The sequence below is a fragment of the Culex quinquefasciatus genome, chromosome 3, assembly GCF_015732765.1.
Source record: "Culex quinquefasciatus strain JHB chromosome 3, VPISU_Cqui_1.0_pri_paternal, whole genome shotgun sequence".
Classification (NCBI taxonomy): Eukaryota; Metazoa; Arthropoda; class Insecta; order Diptera; family Culicidae; genus Culex; species Culex quinquefasciatus.
Window position 1 is genome coordinate 196,406,810 of NC_051863.1, and position 15,033 is coordinate 196,421,842.

At 41.3% G+C, this 15,033-nt stretch overlaps 5 protein-coding genes across 5 annotated transcripts; 2 read left to right on the forward strand and 3 right to left on the reverse strand.

Annotated features, from left to right (window-relative positions):
- Positions 1–4,222: 4,222 nt before the first annotated feature.
- Positions 4,223–4,882, reverse strand: LOC6042825 (transcription elongation factor SPT4). The gene is made up of 3 exons (XM_001870787.2): positions 4,706–4,882; positions 4,478–4,640; positions 4,223–4,409 (listed from the first exon to the last, which is right to left on the reverse strand). Exons 1-3 carry the CDS (start codon positions 4,772–4,774, stop codon positions 4,291–4,293), a joined length of 351 nt encoding a protein of 116 aa, XP_001870822.1. The 5' UTR covers positions 4,775–4,882; the 3' UTR covers positions 4,223–4,290.
- Positions 4,883–4,946: 64 nt separating this feature from the next.
- Positions 4,947–6,151, forward strand: LOC6042826 (THO complex subunit 6). The gene is made up of 2 exons (XM_001870788.2): positions 4,947–5,162; positions 5,220–6,151. Exons 1-2 carry the CDS (start codon positions 5,053–5,055, stop codon positions 6,103–6,105), a joined length of 996 nt encoding a protein of 331 aa, XP_001870823.1. The 5' UTR covers positions 4,947–5,052; the 3' UTR covers positions 6,106–6,151.
- On the reverse strand, positions 6,138–7,426 carry LOC6042827 (nuclear envelope phosphatase-regulatory subunit 1 homolog). Its single transcript, XM_001870789.2, has 5 exons — positions 7,195–7,426; positions 7,064–7,135; positions 6,868–7,002; positions 6,664–6,808; positions 6,138–6,466 (listed from the first exon to the last, which is right to left on the reverse strand). The coding sequence occupies exons 1-5, from the start codon at positions 7,220–7,222 to the stop codon at positions 6,403–6,405; spliced, it is 444 nt and encodes a 147-aa protein (XP_001870824.2). The 5' UTR covers positions 7,223–7,426; the 3' UTR covers positions 6,138–6,402.
- Positions 7,427–10,257: 2,831 nt separating this feature from the next.
- On the forward strand, positions 10,258–11,096 carry LOC6042828 (programmed cell death protein 5). The gene is made up of 2 exons (XM_001870790.2): positions 10,258–10,435; positions 10,615–11,096. Exons 1-2 carry the CDS (start codon positions 10,382–10,384, stop codon positions 10,945–10,947), a joined length of 387 nt encoding a protein of 128 aa, XP_001870825.1. The 5' UTR covers positions 10,258–10,381; the 3' UTR covers positions 10,948–11,096.
- Positions 11,097–11,143: 47 nt separating this feature from the next.
- Positions 11,144–12,991, reverse strand: LOC6042829 (protein disulfide-isomerase TMX3). The gene is made up of 3 exons (XM_038265239.1): positions 12,760–12,991; positions 12,441–12,696; positions 11,144–12,356 (listed from the first exon to the last, which is right to left on the reverse strand). Exons 1-3 carry the CDS (start codon positions 12,800–12,802, stop codon positions 11,366–11,368), a joined length of 1,290 nt encoding a protein of 429 aa, XP_038121167.1. The 5' UTR covers positions 12,803–12,991; the 3' UTR covers positions 11,144–11,365.
- Positions 12,992–15,033: the final 2,042 nt, after the last annotated feature.

Genomic DNA, 15,033 nt, shown 5'->3' on the forward strand with positions numbered 1-15,033 from the left:
GACATGAGTCAATCGCGAGCAGCGTATCCACGCAGTTGCTTCACTTCCCAGTGACTCTACCTCTGTTCGTAGCCGGCGCCGATATTGAACAGCATGATAAAGAAAAAATGAAAAAAAAAAACAAGGAAAGACAGCTCCCACTCATCTCCACGGCTCGTGGATGTAACTTTTGGAGGAATACTGCAACTGTGAGTGGGCACTCATGGTTATGATTTTTTTTGTCGAGAAAACCCACCATTTTCAAGTTATAGCAATTTGAGAGTAAATTTTCTTATTTTTTGAAATGGTGTCCATGTATGTCTATTTCAAATTTCTTATTTTTACAAGTATGTTGTAGAGAAAATTCTGGAAAATTTGGAAAGCTGAGAAAAAAATCCTATATTCTCTCTACAGCCTCACACAGAATTGAAATCGTGAAATCGATGACAATTATTTTTTAAGCTAATTAGCCTGAAATTTTCAGCTGATGATTTCTTGGAAACTATTGGTCCGTTTTTTCAATTTTAAAACATGAAACTTTTGGGAATTTCCTGATCTGTTTGATAAAAATATTTCTCAAATTTTAAAATTGGGTTCATATTATAATATATTGTTTATAATTTGAACCCTATTTTAAAATTCCAGAAATACATTTTTTTTACCTATTCGTAAGTATAGCTTGATTTTTTTATTGAAAAAATAACAAAGTTTTACAAAATTTCCAAAATGAAATGAAAATCGGACCATAAGTTTCCGATATATCGTCAGTTGATAATTACAGGTCAATTAGGTGACACTTAGGGATATTCATTTTCATTTATAAAACCTATGAAAAAAATCGAAATTTGTATTACGCGATTTAAATTTTAGTCTTTTAAAATTTAATTTAAAATTGATTTTTTTTCATCCGTGTACCTATTTTTTTATATAAAACGTCCTATCCCAGATACGAGATTTTCTTACAGAATTGGTTCTGTAAGAATCCTGCTAGAATGATTCTAGCAGCCTTGTCAGAATTCTGTAAGAATTTTGCAAGAATTTTCTTATAGAAAATACTGCTCACTGATTGGCTGACTTTTTACCGGTTCAAATCTGTTCTGATTCGACCATTTGAACAAGATGGACGTTTTTTTTTCGCGAAAAAAACTCAGGTAATTTGAGTTCCGTGAACAATCCGGAGATCTTTTCGGAAATCAATACTTCAATCAATAGCTGGCAGATTGAAACACACCAACGCAGGTAAGCCATCACTCCCACAATTCCGGTACTTTGCAAACAGATTTAGGCATTTATGAAACTTAACCAAAAACCTAACCTACTTTTCCGCTCTTTGCAGGCATGGATCTGCAGTTTTGGCGACATTCAGACCTCGGATCTAGAGTCTGGATTCTCTACTCGGCATCATTGGCCGCAACATCGTCTTCAAAGATTTCCAACCCGGACTACGCGTGTGTAAGTGTGCTTCCGAAGGATCAACAGACGCCTGGTGTATTGAAAAGTGACGCGACCGGCATTGAAGCCGAAAATGACTTGTACAGTCGATTCTCTGGCTGTCGATCTTCTCGATATCAATAATGCTCCATGTACCGATGAATTCTTCAGTCCCTTCAAACTGCATACTTCGATTGTCTTTATTCCTCGATATTTTCTCTTGCTTGAAGGATCTTTTCCTCGACGGTCCCTTGAATTCTATTTGCTTTAAATATCTATTCCGGTTGTCAATAATTTTACTTTCTCATGGCTTGCATAGACATTTTTCTTTGAGAAACGAAGCTTTGAAGGGTGTTTGACATTTATTTGTTTTTGTTTGCTGGACGTTGCCATGATTCTCTCCTATAGCTGGTCAGCAAGAAAAAACAAATTTCAATCGAGTCATCGTTCTGTAAACTGATGATTCTCTTCCTCGACGGTCCCTTGAATATTGACAACCAGAGAGTCGACTGTATTAAGCTGAGAAATAAATTTTGTTCGAAATGAAATTTTATTTTGCCTTATAAAATAAAACCAATAAAATTCCTACAAAATTCTAGCAGGATTCTAGCAGAAAATTTTGCCGTCTCATTCTAGCAAAATTCTTACAGAGTTCTAGCAGAATGGCCTGTCAGAACAGTTCTAGCAGGATTCTAGCAGGGTTCTAACAAAACCGGTTGCTTTTACCGGATTCTACTAGAACCGGTTATTGCATTTGAGCTAGAATTCTCTGAGAATTCTTGCAAAAATCTTGCAAGATGATGGCAGCGTTCTAGTAAGAATAATTTTGCTCTGCTGAATTCTGTAAGAATCCTGCGAGAACGCCGTGACTGGGATCTAATTACACATTTTTTTTTTTTTTTGAGACTTTTATGAAAAACTAATTATAGAAAATGACTTCCTTTGACGTAGGGACTGCATTAACAATGTTTCATGAAAAATATAATTTAAAAATCGCCCAAAAATTTGCGAAAACTGTAGAGAACAACTCAATTTAAGAATCTAGGCTATCATTAGAAAATGACCAAATAAAGTTTTCAAAAAAATAATTGAGATCCTAAAAAATCAAAATTATCTTTATATAAATGAGCAAAAACAGTTTTTTTTTTTTTTCACATTAAAACTTAGACCAATAGTTCCCGAGTTATCGTCAATCAGAAAATTAGGACTAATTAGTTTACATTGAAAAAAAAAAAAAACTGAACTATATGTAAAAAAAAATCATTTAAAAAAAAGCCTTAGAATGCCAAAAACTTGGAAAGATTCACAAAAAAGTGTCCACGTTGTTTATGGATGGTCCTATACCAAGGTCGCTCAGATAAGTGCGCTGAATTCATTAAGAGCGAGTTTTTCACCAATGTGTAACAGGTCGTATCGAGGTGCTCCGATTTGGATGAAACTTTCAGCATTTGTTTGTCTATACATGAGATGAACTCATGCCAAATATGAGCCCTCTACGACAAAGGGAAGTGGGGTAAAACGGGCTTTGAAGTTTGAGGTCAAAAAAATATAAAAAATCTTAAAATTGCTCGCATTTTCGTAAAACTTCATCAATTCCAACTCTCTTAGATGCATTCGAAAGGTCTTTTGAAGCACATCAAAATGTGCCATAGACATCCAGGATTGGTTTGAAATTTTTTCTTAGCTTTTGCAAATTACTGTCAAAAATAGATTTTTTTAAAACCTTAATATCTTTTTCCAACAGCCTCCAACACCCATACTCCCATAGGTCAAAAGATAGGTAATTTCATGGACTATAAGCCTACGGTATTAACTTTTTGGCCAATCGCAGTTTTTCTCATAGTTTTTCGATTTTTCTGCAACAAACATTTTACAACGTTAGTTTTTGCCCTGTAGGCCTCCATAACGGCACTTTTTGGTCTCAATTTTGTCATATTCGGAATCCTCGGACAATTTCACGCAAATTAGAAGTATTGGAGTTGTAAATTTGATTGGAAAAATTGCCATTTCGAATGAATTAAAATATTTTTTAACAATTTGTTGGATTAGGGGTAAACAGGTTTTCGCCTACTTGATACAGCATTTGACGTATTGATCATAGGGTAAATAAAATCTATTTCTTTTTTCAAAAATGTTTTATTTAATTATTTTTTAAATCAAAATAACAATTCCAATACTTCTAACTTACGTGAAATTGTCCGAGGATTCCGAATATGACAAAATTGAAACCAAAAAATGCCGCTATGGCAGCCTACAGGGCAAAAACTAACGCTGTAAAATGTTTGTTCTAAAAAAATCGAAAAACTATGAGAAAAACTGCGATTGGCCAAAAAGTTAATACCATAGGCTTATAGTCCATAAAATTGCCTATCTTTTGACCTATAGGAGTATGGGTGTTGGAGGCTGTTGGAAAAAGATATTAAGGTTAAAAAAAATCCTTTTTTGACAGTAATTTGCAAAAGCTAAGAGAAAAAGTCAAACCAATCCTGGATTTCTATGGCACATTTTGAAGTGCTTCAAAAGACCTTTCGAATGCATCTAAGAGAGTTGGAATTGATGAAATTTTACGAAAATGCGAGCAATTTTAAGATTTTTTATATTTTTTTGACCTCAAACTTCAAAGCCCGTTTTACCCAACTTCCCTTTGTCGTAGAGGGCTCATATTTGGCATGAGTTCATCTCATGTATAGACAAACAAACGCTGAAAGTTTCATCCAAATCGGAGCACCTCGATACGACCTCTAGAACAAACCGAGCAATATTTACAAATACTGCCTCTTAAGTAATCAGTACAAATAAAAGCCATTTCAACTATTTTGATCAAACATTGTCCATTTATTGATTCGCTTAAACATAAATCCACGGATCCAACCAAAAGCGTTATCGCTGGCTGGTGTCCCTCGGTCGGTATGGAATGCCTCGGTTCTTCATGTCACGAATGATGCCGTTCGGTAACCGGCCGGACACCGAAATGGCGTAAATTCCCTTTGTGAAGCGGGCTAGAAATAAACACAGAAAGCTTGCATCAAACGCCATTCAGTTTAACAATTTAATGGTCGCGACTCACTGATTCGCTGCCACTTGCACACCCAGCTATCGTCCGGACTCATGACGGCAATCATCCCGTCGAAATTGTTGCTGGTGCAGTCGTACACCTGGTCCTTGTTGCCCTTCATCCGCAGAAAGTCCTCGCAGTTTTCGCAGCCATCGTACTCGAACTGGTCAAAGGTCTAGGGGAGGTTCGAAATCTTTACAACAGTTCAAGATTTGACGAAAGTCGCAGCTCCATGCTTACCTTCACCATCGAGCACACCAAACACGCCCGCAGTCCGCGCAGATCCTTGGGAATCGATTCGAAGGACATTTTATGGAGGAAAACTATTGAAAAAAAAACTAAATTCTTTGAAGAACGCGCGATTGTTTTCGTGGCGTGCGGTTTTTGTTTTTACGGTTTTGACGCTTTCGTTCCGTATGCCAAGTGTCAGACACTACTTTTTAAGGGGGCCTCGACTGTGAAACGTCAAACGAGTGTGTGTGGAAACCGGCATACACGCCAAAAGTGTTTACAATCGAACCAAGACGAGTGAGATTGAATTTTTTGGAGTTGAAAAAAAACGAGCGGAATTAGGCAGATTTTCCACAATGACCGACATCAAGAAGTGCTTCTACACGACGATCCTCTCGCAGACCATTTCCGGCGATGGAAAGTACCTGTTTTGCGGTAGCAATTTCGGGGAAATCCTGATCTACAGGTTGGTCTACATTGGAAACCGGCTTTGGATTGTGAATTCTAAAGATTTTCCTTCTAGTATCGACCGCATCCTGTCCTGCAGCGAGAGTTCCAACGGTGATCCGGACAAACCTCCGACGGCGCCACAGGCGGTCTTCCCGCTGCCGGAAAAGTGCCAAGTCTACAGCCTGTCCTTCCACAAAGACTTTTTGATCGTTGGCCTTAACGGTGAAATCTGCGGTTACGCGTGGAACGTGAAGAATGCCACCATTGGCAAGCGAGCTTGGACGGTCAAACTACCGGTTTCGGCAGAATATACCGACATCAATGAGGTCAACTACCTGTGGATGGACAAAACGGACGAGATTCTGTACGCCGGTTGTGGCGATAACGTGATGTACGCGATTTCCCTCGAGGACGGTCGAATCACGCGCAACTTCCAGGGTCACAAGGATTACATTCATTGCGTGTCCGGTTGCGGTGGCAAGTTGGCCACCGCGTCCGAGGATGGATCCGTGCTGATGTGGGACGCACGCCAGTCAAAGTTCACCGGCAAAATTGAACCCTTTTCGAATGACTCGTTGAACCGGCCAGAATTTGGCAAATGGCAGGGCACCGTGTCCATCACGGAGGATTGGCTCGTTTGCGGGGGCGGTCCACGCTTTTCGCTGTGGCATCTGCGATCGCTCGAGTGTACCACGGACTTTGCCTTTCCGGAGCGGCTGCACGTGTCCGGTTTCATCGACGACATGATTTACGCAGCCGGCGAGTGCCGGAATCTGTACCAGTACAACTTCAACGGGGACGTAACGGCCGAGATTCCGGTTTCGGCTCCGGCCGTGTACAGCGTGGTGCAGCAGAGCGAGCCGAACAAGTTTATGGCCATTGCGGGGGCCGCCAGCCAGATCGACGTTTGCACCAACTTTAGCTTCAAGGACATTGTGCTTCAGGCGTACCAGAAGTGAGCCTTTTCTCAACCACAATAAACCACCCAAAATTTTCCAGTAAAAACCATTTATTTGATTTCCTTTCCGAAAACTAAACACTCTTGATCGATGGACATAACATTACTATGATGCAGTGAGAGTTAGAAAATAGGTAGAGTAAGCTGGTTCCAAATTTCCCGTCGTTGCGCGCGCACAAACATAAGAAGCTACACGAAAAAAACACTATTTACAATTAATACGATCCGTTTTCCCGGTGGTCGTCGTTTGTTTGGATGTTGGGTGGTGGGGTCGTCCATGTCCTCGTCGTCGTTTGTGTTAGCGTTTCGTCTTCTTGGGACTGCGACTGCCGTTGGAGCAGCTGCCGTTACCGTTGTGAAATCTAAACCGGAAAACAGGACACAGAGAGAAGGAGAAAAAAGGACCGTAAAAGCGATTCCTGTGGGTGGGGAGCGGGGACTGGGGGGTTAGTAGCAGCGCGGAAGCGGGAAATGGTTAAAAAAACTAAGAATCGGCGAAGGGACAAGCTGGCGCGCGCGTCGTTCCTGTGGTGAAGTGGTTTAACTCATGTCCATGTACCGGTTGTTGGTCGGTCGCGGTCGCAGAATAAGCTTGCCCGTTTCGTCGCAGGACATGTTAAACTCGGCCAGCACGCTCCGCGTTCGGGACGTGATGATTTGCGGTGCAATTACGAGCTTGTGGATTCCGAACACAAACAGGAGCACTGCGAAAAAAAAATCGTGACTTTAGCCATCAACAACCCAAAACAGAGACAAAACTTACAAAGAATCGCCGTCGAAAAGGTGAATACTGGATGGTTCCAAAGGGAGTCCACGAGCGGGACAATCGAGGTGCGGGGATCCGTAAGCCAGTAGAAGGCGCCCAAGAAGGTTACCAGCGACATGGCACCGAGCAGGACTGTAAAAAAAACAAACGAAGCATTAACTTGAAGCACTCGCACCAAACCACCTCGACTTACTCCTCCATCGCAGCGTGGACGGTTGCAGGGCAGCTATTACTTCGGTCAGGCGTCGTTCGAAAGCCTTCAAATCTGCAGCAAAAAAAGGAGTTTTAGCTTAAAATTGCCCCTCCAATTTGAGCATCAATTACCTTCACAAGCGGATGGTTCTAGGGACATTTTTGATACGTTTACCAAAACCCTACCCTGACGTCACACTGATGCCTAGCGATTCAAGTTTATTATCCTTCACACGAAGTTTGTCCAAAAAGTTTCAACACACAAATTTTCGAAGCACCATCGCTCTCCAAAATCGGGAATACTTTTCTGGAACAAAACCTAATCAAAACACCCAAGCGCTGCGCTGATTGAGGAGCTGTCAAATTCGCGACAATTGGCATACAAACTGCTTTACCGACCGACGATTTCTGTCACTGCACCCCATAAAAAAATGGATAACTCTCCATCTGACGGAATGACCTGGACTGGCGAACTGGTAGTCGACTAGATCGAATCCTTTTTGTATCGAGAAATTAAAAGTGAGAGTGTGTGCAACCTTTAGTTAAACTGTTCGTGCAGTTGCTGTGAAGTTTATCACGGCACTTCGGAAAGTTTATCTCCATGTTGCACGCACATACTCTCACTTTGACATTTTCTGGTTTATTGCATATTCTGAAAGTACTCCCAATAAGCTACCTCTCCAACAAAAATTAGCAAAAGTTACTTCAGTGAAGTCCGTTTAATAATGATTTTAAATAAAGTAACATAAACAAAATCTAAAAAATCCAAAAATTCGATGCCAACATTTCAAAAAGCATCATGTACAAACCATGCGTTTTGAGAAAAACGCATTTGAATGTTGAGCATACATTTTCAATTCCTATTTTAATATAAAAGCAAAATATGATGTTCTAATGATAACAAACGATGAAAAACGTTGCTTTTATTGATACTTGATTATCCAAATTCAATAAAACATTATTTCCGTAATTTTATCTGAGAAAAACAAACATAACTTCTTTTGAAATCACCAACGTCGATATCACCCTGCTGTCACTGAGGGGAGCGCTTTGTTATGATTCGTTTTTCTTCACCGAATGTACATGGCGCTTTTTTCTTGTTGCTTTTTTTTCGTCACGAGGTTTATGTAGCCTTTTGTTTGACAGGTTGACAGGGCTATATAAACAGGGACTGCTGATGGCAGAGATTATGTTTATGTTACTTTATTTAAAATCATGATTAAACAGACTTTACTGAAGTAACTTTTGATCATTTTTGGTGGAGAGGTAGCTAATTAGAAGTACTTTTAGAATATACAATAACCCAGAAAGTGTTAAAATGTACATGATGCCTTTTGAAATGTTACCGTCGAATTTTCCGCGACCGTGTTGTAGGGGTAGGCGTGATTGCCTCTCACCCAGTCGGCCTGGGTTCGATCCCAGAAGGTCCCGGTAGCAAATTTTGAGACGAGATTTGTCTGATCACGCCTTCCGTCGGACAGGGAAGTAAATGTTGGCCCCGGTCTAACCTAGAGGTTAGGTCGTTAGCTCAGTCCAGGTGTAGGAGTCGTCTCCCTGGGCTCTGCCTCGGTGGAGTCGCTGGTCACAATCCAAAGGTCGTCAGTTCGAATCCCGGGGAGGATGGAAGCTTAGGTGTAAAAAGAGGTTTGCAATTGCCTCAACAATCAAGCCTTCGGACACTTAGTTTCGAGTAGGAATCTCGCAATCGAGAACGCCAAGGCAATGCTGTGGAGCGAATAATTTGATTTGATTTTTTTAAACAAAATCTCTGGTGCCTGTTTATAAAGCCCTGTCAAACAAAAGACCTTGTGACGAAAAAAAGACGTCATGAAAAAGACGCCATGTACATTTGCCGACGAAAAACGAATCATAACAAAGCTTAAGCTCCAATGACAGCAGGGTTATATTAACATCGGTGATTTCAAAAGAAGTTTTGTTTGTTTTTCTTAAATATAATGACGGAATCAATGTTTATTGAATATGGATGATCAAGTATCAATAAAAGCAACGTTTTTCATCGTTTGTTATCATTAGAAAACCTTCTTTTGCTTTTATGTTAAAGGCTAGTCTGCAGATCGGAAGGAAAGGGGTCAAGAAACAGCTTTACGAACGGCAGGACAAAAGAGAGGGAACGTTTTCTTGGGGCTTTTCTTCACCCTCTCTGGCTTGCTTTGGCTACCGCTGCTGCCCATTTGAATTTTTTCTTGACCGGTTTCTTCCGAAGTGCATACCTTACATAAAATGGGAATTGATAAATGAACCGTGCGCGAAGTCGGAAGCGTGAAAAAAGTATTTTAACATTAAATATGAAGATCAACGCAAAATTTCTGATGATGGCCAGTGGAAGTTTTGGAAGCGGAGCTTTCACGATTATCTGGACCAGCTCTCTTCCATTCCTCAAGTGTCGTCGTCGGATGAAATGGCAGTTTTGGCCAGATGTCTGCGGTCCGGGCCCCCTGTCTTGGCCGGAATCCTTAAAAGCAGTTTCAAATTCCCGGATACAACCAGAGAAGCTGCTACACTTATGTTTCGGTTTCGTGGACAAATTTCAAGGAAAAATTCAAGGATTCAAGTGCTGAAGTTCGCCTGTGGATCAAACGACGGGTGTTAGGAATCAACGCTTGACGATTGATCGGGAGCTTAACTTGAAGATTGTGTTGAAATTCGGTGAGCTCGTTCCTTCTGTAATATGTACAAATATTCTATCAGTTACACTGACATACTCTCATTTCAATTAAGACAACCACACCAATATAACTAAATACGCGGTAGAATACTACCTTGGAGGTGATTCTTGACATTCTTCCAGATCGAATGCAAAAAGAATCATCCAAATGGATTGAGTTTTCGCCGAGATACAGTCGGTTGAAGTTGCATTTCCAACTTTTTTGACCCCCTTGGTGCTTCGCGTAAGTTTTGACCCCGTTGGTGCTACAAGTGTTAAAAGATTTGTTAGTAGACTTATTAATTCCTATCCTTATCGTCAGTACACTGACCAATATATTGAAAGTATGTCTTAATATACTTACAATGTCTTGTCACTCAGTTAGTATACTTAAAACTAGGTGTTGACCATGGTTCATTCCGAAGTGCGTTAAATATATAGATATCGACTTACACCGACAACATCGGTGTGAATGTCTGGTCGACTTTTTTTATGGGGTACCCGTACAGTTTGACAGCTTCAATCGGAAAAAGCATTTTCCTCGGCTGTCAAACCCAAACTTTTGAATCACGATTTTCTGAGCTGAACGCGAAGAGTGTTTTCTTGAAAACAGTTAACTTTTTACAGGAATAAATTTTTAAAAACCTTCAAAATATGGATGATCCGGAACTGGACGCGATCCGCCAGCAGCGTCTCCAGCAGATGCAGGTAAGATTGTTCCGTTATGGCTATGAATGATCAATAATGTTGGGTGGGTGCTACGGCGGGCACATTTTGCCGGAATTAGTAATTTGCGTTCAATTCAGTTCCAAAAATAGTCCCGCTTGATCGGGCAAGGGGATCATGTCGCGATTATTGATCCATCGAAATTTTCTAATCCGTTACAGGGCGCCAACCCTGAGCAGCAGAAGGCGCAACAGGAACAGATGGCCGCCCAGCAGGAAATGAAAAACTCGATGCTGTCACAGTTGCTGGACCAGAATGCGCGCGCCCGGCTCAACACACTGAAGATCAGCAAACCGGACAAGGCGCAGATGGTGGAGGGCATGATCATCCGGATGGCACAGATGGGCCAGATTGGCGGCAAGCTGGACGATGCCTCGCTGGTGAAGCTGCTGGAGAGCCTTAACCAGCAGATGCCCCGCAGCAACTCGACGGTCAAGTTCGACAGACGGCGTGCCGCGATGGACTCGGATTCGGACGATGATTACGGGATTTGAGGCTGTCGCGGGGACCGTGGTTGGCGGCGAATTTTGGAACAGATGTTGATTCCGAGCTAACGGCTGGATGCAATTTGTGCGCTTCGCTTCTGTGCTTGTCTCTGATTAATGCTAAGAATTTAATAAACCAGTTTGACTAACAAACTAAACGAAAGGGACGTGATATCTGGGTGTCAAGATCCGAAAGCATACACTCCTTCGTACTGGAAATTATCTTGCTAGTGTAATTCGAAATCGTTACATACTGGGACACTTACACCCATTACAGTACAGATAGACACTTCCTAATACTACACCTTAAAAGAGAACTCGCGGACAACGCACCGTGTGTGGGTGTGAACATGACTAGAAAAGGTTGCTTAAAAATGGGGAATGCTCACCTGAGAGAGATTCACGTCTCCGATGCCACACACACGACTTACTCCTTCTTCTCGTGCCTTGGTTCGTCCTCTTCCTCTTCGGCGTCCAGAATGTCGGCACAGCAAATCGAGTAAAATATCAGCGATAGAAAGCCCAGCGGAAGCCCAAATAGAACCGATGTCAGCACCGGATTGCCGAGCCACATGTCGTACAGGGACGTCTTTGCCTCGAACCAGGCCCGGTAGATGCGCACCGGAAGCGAATTTCCACCAAACGTCGGTGCGGTTTGATTGTGAATACTGTCCAGGAACAGCTCGATCGCCTCCGGGGTCAGCTGGAGGGGGTCGTCCTCCGGAATATGGTGCTCGTTGGTGCTTGCGTTCAGGACGATCAGATGTGGTGTGGCCAGCGTGTCCATCGCAATCGAGTGGGCCAAATCGGGCGTGCCGACCCATCCAAACTGGAACCGGCCGTGGTACTTTTGCTTGTTCTTGTGCACAAAGATCTCCACCATATCGCGGAACTCCTGCTCGTGCGCAGCGATTTCACTTAGTTTGTTCTCCTCGACCACTGCCAAAACTAGATACTTTTTCGTTTGCACAATGTGGTGGATGTTGCTGCGAGTCACCTTCGGGAAGGTCGGGAAACGCTCCTCGTTGACCCACCGAAAGAGCGACTCGTTGAGGTGAGCTGGCTCGAGCAGGTCAAAGTTATCCGAGTACGGGAAGTAATAATGGCTGCGCTCCTTGTAAACCAACGCCGCCGGGACGGTATCAATGCCAAAGTGCCTCTTGGCAATCTCCACCGACGTGGCGTAAAAGTATCCGTGCGGTTGATACGACTCCGCAGCACTGTAGAACACGTCCCACAAGATTCCGTCCTGCTTGCCCACGTACGTGAAGAAGATCGGGTTGTTCGCCTTGAGGATGTCGATACTGTCCGGGCGGGTAACCTGCTGCACCGGCGGTCCCGACATGCGGTTCACAAAGTGAAGCAAATCCTCCTTGGTGCGATCCCCGGTGTAAACGTAATCGTACGGTCCCTTGATGCTGATGAACCATAGAACAACAAAAAAAAACCACATTACATAAAGCAATCGATATTACTTCACAAAAGAACCAATCGCAACTCACAACATAATCGTCGGGTAGGCGCTAACGCGGAACGCCTGGGCCACGGCCGAGAACCGGGTGCAGTCGACCCGGCCCACCCGGATGTTGGTGTTGTACAGGGCCTGCGCTACGTGGGCCCACACCGGTTCCAGCTTTTTGCAGTGTGCGCACCAGGGCGCGTAGAACTTCACGAACCACTGGCCCTCGTTCCGGACGTCTAGGAAGCGGTCGCTAAGCTCAAGCACCCGCGAACTGTCGGCGGTCGTGGCGGCGAAGGCTGCAAAAAAAAATGCGAGGTGTTAATTGAATTACTTGTGCGAATTCGCATTTTTTCTCGTACCAAATACAAGGAAAAGGAAACATTTCCACTGATTGAACTGCATTCTGAGTGCTTCTATACAAACTATCGCAAATTGTCCCTAAATTTACTAAACTTATTTAAACTTGCATTGTTTAAAAATGCAGGACTAAATGCAGGAAAACACGGATTTTACAATTTGTTTTTCGCTTGGGCCACTGCCTTTGATAAGAAAATTGTTTCTGCTGTCAGAACTTTTAGGGTGTTGGACGATTCTATGACAGATTTCGAGAGAACTCACAATATTATGTGTATGAGTGCGCATTAGAGTAACCGCGAAAATTTTCTTGGGGTAGCCTAATTCTAATCGTTCTATAACCAAACTATTCTTGTACAACAAATTTTATCATATTGAAAAAAAAAAATCACTTTTATCCCCAGCTATTTATTCACTGTACCATCTTTTATCTACAGTTCAGACTCGATTACCCGAAAATCACGAAAAAAACTGTTTTTCTTTGTAATATTTTTTTATTGTCGAGCTTTAGGATCACCCCTAAACTACATTGAAGTGATTTAGAATTTTTAAATCCAAGAAATACTGAAAATTAACCAGAACTCGATTTTGATGCTAAAAGCACAGACACAGTCTGTGCTAAAAGTAAGGAAATGTAAAAAATGAAAACATTTTTTTGTTCGTGATTCAATTATCCGAAGTCCCACACAAACCTTCGGATAATCGAGTCTGGAACGTATCTATCAATTTTGTAAAAATGTGATTTTAGGAAGTGCGATCAAACCACTACTACAAATAATTATTTTTTTTTCAACGTGAAGAGCTGCTTGCTAAGCGTAAAAATAATAAATACAGTAGTTGTTCGGTAACTGGGCTGCTTTTTAACACTTGTAGCCCCAACGCGGTCAAAAAAGTTGGAAATGCAAATGACCGATTCTTAGCGAAGCTACACCAAAATGTCACATGTTTTTAAATTTTCAATATGATTTTTAATATGAAAAAAATCATTTTTATTATGATGCAATAATTGCAATGTGCTTTAAATGCGTTTTCTTACCTTAAAAGCCAATAACATTGACCAAAAGTGGTCTGTAAGCCATTGTACGGGAGAGGAGTTTTTTCATAAATCTGCCCCTTTCGTTGTCCCGTCACGAAAAGAAATGGCTGGCAAAAACTCAAATTTCATCCAATTCTTTCAGTTCAAGGAGCAAAAGATTCGTTTTTTAATTTGTGATAATGTGTAGAAGAGCAAAAGTTTTTAAAAATCAAACTGGTAAAACTGTAGCGATTTTTGTAGTGTGCCTTTTAAAAGTCCAGTTTTACGATGTTGTCCCGTCACGCTACATTTTCATTTCAGGGGAAGCACAGGTACTATATGGTTCATTCTGCATGATATTTCTTTGTAGGAAAATCAATTATCTTTCCAAATATGTAATAACATTGGGGGGAATTTTTTTTGAAAAGGAGCCGAAGAATCGGTCAAATACGCCGGCTCTTTGAACCCTTGGAAAAAAGTTGGAAATGCCTTTTTCATTGTAACTTAGGGTAGACGCATCTGTTTTGGATCCACTTTGTTTTAAGTGATTCATGACATCTTTCCAGATCGAATGCAACAAAAATAATCTAAATCGGTTAATTTTTTGCCGAGATACAGCCGGATGAAGTTGCATTTCCAACTTTTTTGACCCCCTTGGTGCGCTCGAGCCCAGTTAAAAAGCAGACAAACGTCAAATAACCAAAACAAACCGAAATAAATAAATAAACTTTTTCAAACACTTCTTCAATTCAAAGTCGTAATTGAAGTAATATGAAAAGTATGCATTGTAAATAAATCTGAGTAACTTCATTTTTATATTTCATCTGGAAAATATTATGCATTGGTGGTCCCCTCGTTATTTTTTGTACAGCCCAGTTAACGAGCAGCATTCGGTGACTGGGCTACGTTCTCAGCCCAGTTACCGAACAAGTACTGTAGTCTAATTTTAGAATAAAACTTTAACCCACTGTCTTCGAATCAGCCCAAATAGTCAAAATTTGTGTTGGAGCACTAGAAAACTGATCTAATTTATTTTCCTAAAATTTTACTTTTTTTTTTTACAGTTCGCCCTGTAACTTCGCTCATCTTATTTTTTTCTTTTTTAAATTTAAAAAAAGTGTCCTTATTTATAAACATTTTCTTTTAAACTAAAAAAACCTCATTCTTTTTGAACACATATAAGTTTGAAATTTAAAGCCAAACTTTAAAAAATTTGAAGCTCAGAGTACCAAAAAAATGCTTTATTTAATATTTATTAGTTATG